The 4,128-nt window shown below is 35.3% G+C and overlaps 1 protein-coding gene across 1 annotated transcript; it reads left to right on the top strand.

Moving 5' to 3' along the window:
* The first annotated feature begins 927 nt into the window (after positions 1-927).
* Positions 928-3,688, top strand: LOC144571507 (profilin-like). Its single transcript, XM_078320831.1, has 3 exons — positions 928-1,124; positions 2,423-2,560; positions 3,338-3,688. The coding sequence occupies exons 1-3, from the start codon at positions 1,002-1,004 to the stop codon at positions 3,470-3,472; spliced, it is 396 nt and encodes a 131-aa protein (XP_078176957.1). The 5' UTR covers positions 928-1,001; the 3' UTR covers positions 3,473-3,688.
* Positions 3,689-4,128: the final 440 nt, after the last annotated feature.

The raw sequence follows: 4,128 nt of genomic DNA on the forward strand, positions 1-4,128 counted from the left end.
TAGGATTTGAAAACTCGAATATAGAGCCATAGCACGGTGCCAAATCGTAATATGCATAGTACCATAGACTCACTCACATTTTAATATATCCATTATGTTGAACGGTTTGAATTGACTATTTAAACTTTGAAAATTTAAAAAATGGAGAGTATAATTCAGTGTCACAAAAAAATATATAATTGGTCTCTCCTCCTCAAAATAATCACCAAATTCATTGAAATTGAGCACTTTCTAGTTTCTAGGGACAGGCCCAGATGTGTTAATGCATCTATTAATAGGTGCTGATTTGACTTTGTTTTGGTCCCAAACGTCCCCATTTTAGGTGCTCATAAGTTATCTGTTCACCAATAATTATTGTTAGGAAGAATATATTAATCATGCATCAATGATCCTTGTTGTAGAATTATAGAAATAATGGATATGGTAAACCTAATTCATAATTTTGTCGACTCGATTTATTTCGTAAGTAAACAAATTTTAGGGAAATCATTTGCAAATTTACCGCATGCCAGCTTGGTGCCTAGTCAAGAGCCATTTACAATTATTTAAAAAATATGTAGTACATTTATTTAGTTATTATATAGTTCATCCATTTTTACGGAAAAAAATTTGAAAATTAAAAAAATCGTAACAATGTATCGTTCTTAATTACTTCTTAAGTTTTATTTTTTATTTTAAATTATATTGACACCGAATAGATAATGATCTGACACCAATAAGTTTGACACTATGATTATTCTAATATTTGAAGTAGAGCCTGCTGTAAACATACACAGACATGTGGGGCACCAGTTGTCAGTCTAGCGCCACACCATAGTGATTCGGCCATGATCACAAGAATACAACATAACGTAACATGAAGGACAAAGTCGACCGAGAACTATTGTTTACATAAGCATCCCTCAGAATCTCAGACCCTCACAGTCCGCGCAAAGCGATTCGTCAAAACTCAAAAGAGACTTCATCCTGTAGAGGAAGAGAGACCGATTGAGAGAGAGAAGATGTCGTGGCAAACGTATGTTGACGATCACCTCATGTGCGATGTCGATGGTCAGCATCTCACCTCCGCTGCGATCATCGGTCATGATGGCAGCCTCTGGGCTGCAAACGAGGGCTTTCCTCAGGTAGTTTTACGCTTTGACCCCTCGTTTATTGAATATTTGGTTTGGATCCGATCTGTGGCTTGGTACGACTAATTTGGTTTGGATTAGTTTAGTTTATCTGTGATGCTTTCGAGGAGTCCTAGATCTGTGGTGCTTTTGACTAATACTCAATCGAAGTCTGGTTGTGCATACATTGCTTTTCGAAGAATACTCGGATCTTTGTCACTGCTTATTCTCCGTTTGACTTTAATTTAATCCAACGTCTAATATTGATTAAAGATATCAACTAGAGAGGTTCTTAGCATAATCATACTATTTATTATTTTTGGTATCATCAACTTAGTCTAAGTAGTTGTGAGTAGTGCATGGAGTTAATTGTTGCTTTTGATGTTGGAAAGGTTGGTATTGATGCTATTAAACTCTGATTGGCTATTAAAAGGCAGGGAGAGTCAGGATGTTGGATTGGGTAGGGCATAATTTCATAATTATTTTAAAGGTCAAGCATACTTTTGCAAATTTTTTTGCTGACAAGTGTAGTTTGAGAAGCATGTTTTAGAAAAAAAATATCATGGGCGAGAGGGGGGGAAGTGCCCCCCCCCCCTCTGCCCACACGTGGCTCCACCACTGATGAAAGGTTTGGTACTGATGCTACAACTTTAGGTTGGCATTGGTACCTAATTCTTTCATACTCTGATTTAGCTTAGAAGGTTTGATACAGATGTTATAGAAATGTAAAGGTTACTGTTGGGATGGCCTATTGTTAACCGATTTGGAATCAGAGTGGAATAAAAATACAGATGAAGATTATTACTAAAATTTGTAATGCATGATTGAAAGCTTATCGAGGATAAATGACGAAATATTCAATTGGCAAAAGCTAAAATGTATGGGAGAGTAGAAACATGAACAAAGTCAAGGGAAAATAGAAGCAGCAATTAGTTCCATAATTATTGATTGTTTGATACCCTTATTATCTTTGGTTACATATGCATTGACCAAGTAATGAAATCTGCAATGGTTTTACAAACTCATAGACTGAAAAGATGAAAGGTAAGAAACGTAGTTGATTCAGTTTTATCCAACACGATTTTACCAAGGAAAAATTTGTACGGCTAGACTGCTCCAGTACGTCATCTTTGATATGCCACCTTCTGTTTATTAATATTACGTTCTTTTTACTGTTGAGCCTTAATATCTTATATTCAGATTGATTGCACCTTTTTACTCGTGAACTGGCTTTCTAATTCTTGTCTGGCAATAATTTGTATGCCTGTATATCTTTTGTCAATTATCTTAATACGTATTTATCTATTCTGCAGTATAAACCAGAAGAAATTGTTGCCATTATGAATGACTTTGTTGAACCCGGAACACTTGCACCAACTGGTTTATTTCTTGGCGGTACCAAGTACATGGTCATCCAAGGGGAGGCTGGTGTTGTGATTAGGGGTAAAAAGGTAATTTGCTCTTGCAGTTTTTATTATTTTATAATTATTGTACTTGTTATATGCATAATAGTTATCCGATATATGCCTTGGTATATCTTAAAATATAACTCACACTGTGCAAACCAAAAGAACCCATGTAACAAGGAGTTATGATTTTTATGCCTCATTGTTATCTAATTTGTTCAATACGGCATAAGTTGCGCTCCTTTCTGTTGGTTTTTAGGCAGATATAGCTTATAAACCACTTGGTGAGGGTTGGTTTGGGAATCCCTTTTTTCTTTTATTATTTTTTTTTTAGGGTGGAAGGAGGTGGGATGGGGTGGGGTGGAGTACGAGTTCGGATCCAGTGAAGTAACCCAATCTTTGGGTTTTAAATCAGAACCGTCCGATTCGAATTTGTGATAATCTATCCGAAGTGGAGCGCACACATCCCGAGAGATGAATTCGAATCACAAAGCAATCTCGAACAATGGATTCAAATCGGACGGTCTCGATCCAAAACCCAAAAATTGGGTTACTTTAGGGGATCCGGACCCAGTGGAGTACTGGAGTGGTTGGTATTTAAGCAATTTTCCCTTGCAATAATGTGTATTCTTAAATATCAAAATAATAATAATAATAATAATAATAATAATAATAATAATAATAATAATAAAATAGGTGTAGTTGAGGTCAACAAATGATGTCTTTTCGTGTTATTTGTGGATCATGGTTGGGTATATCCTACTTTTTTGAGGTGGTTCTTTCTCTCTCACACACATAGTTTTGTGACATTGTACCTTGTAGGGAACTGGGGGTTTATGTGTCAAAAAGACAAACATGGCCTTGATCATCGGTCTATATGATGAACCCATGACCCCGGGGCAATGCAACATGGTTGTGGAGAATCTTGGTGATTATCTCAATGAACAGGGTTTTTAGTAAATGAAAACCATTTCTCATATGCTTATGGTGTTGCTCTGGTGATGGGTTTTGAACATACATTTTTTGTTCAATATTTTGGTGGTTTGATTCTATCTTGTTCTTTGATCGTTGTTTTTAGGGTTTGGTTGTTGCTTATTTTGGTGCATTTGTTGTTTTGGTTATATGCTTGTAGTTGTGGTACTTTGTTAAAAATGGTGTTATTCTTTTCATGTTTGAAGAAAAGTGTGCATCTTAATGTGAAAAATTACCCCAGGTAGTTCTCTTTGAATATTCAGTATGTGTGCATGGTTGTTGGCTTGTTGCTGGTAAAATCATACTTGTACGTACATAAAAAGGATTTATGGAGATCAGATTTATGCTTAAATAGATGTAGATGAAATTAAAATGGCCTAGAGATACAATTTTTGGAAAACTTCGTGAACCATTTACACTGGTAGCAGGATTTGAATTTTATAACTCAAATGATTTTTAAACTAATACTTCGATTTTCAAGATTAGTTCAATTATATGCGTTGCATTCATTCTCTTAGTTATTTCAGTATATCCACTAAATGATGAATGCAATGCAAATAAAAAAGAAATCACTCTTAACGATAATCTTTGAAGAGATGGTTGTAGTACCAGTAATCAGTTTAATTATCGTTTGAATGAGA

This window comes from Carex rostrata, chromosome 19 (genome assembly GCF_964058835.1).
Source record: "Carex rostrata chromosome 19, lpCarRost1.2, whole genome shotgun sequence".
Lineage (NCBI taxonomy): Eukaryota > Viridiplantae > Streptophyta > Magnoliopsida > Poales > Cyperaceae > Carex > Carex rostrata.

Bases quoted from the DNA above. Each gene is read 5' to 3' on its own strand.
- LOC144571507 (XM_078320831.1), top strand. From the start codon at position 1,002: ATGTCGTGGCAAACGTATGTTGACGATCACCTCATGTGCGATGTCGAT. The intron at 1,125-2,422 runs GTAGTTTTACGC...TCTATTCTGCAG, and splicing joins CAAACGAGGGCTTTCCTCAG to TATAAACCAGAAGAAATTGT. The intron at 2,561-3,337 runs GTAATTTGCTCT...TGTACCTTGTAG, and splicing joins TTGTGATTAGGGGTAAAAAG to GGAACTGGGGGTTTATGTGT.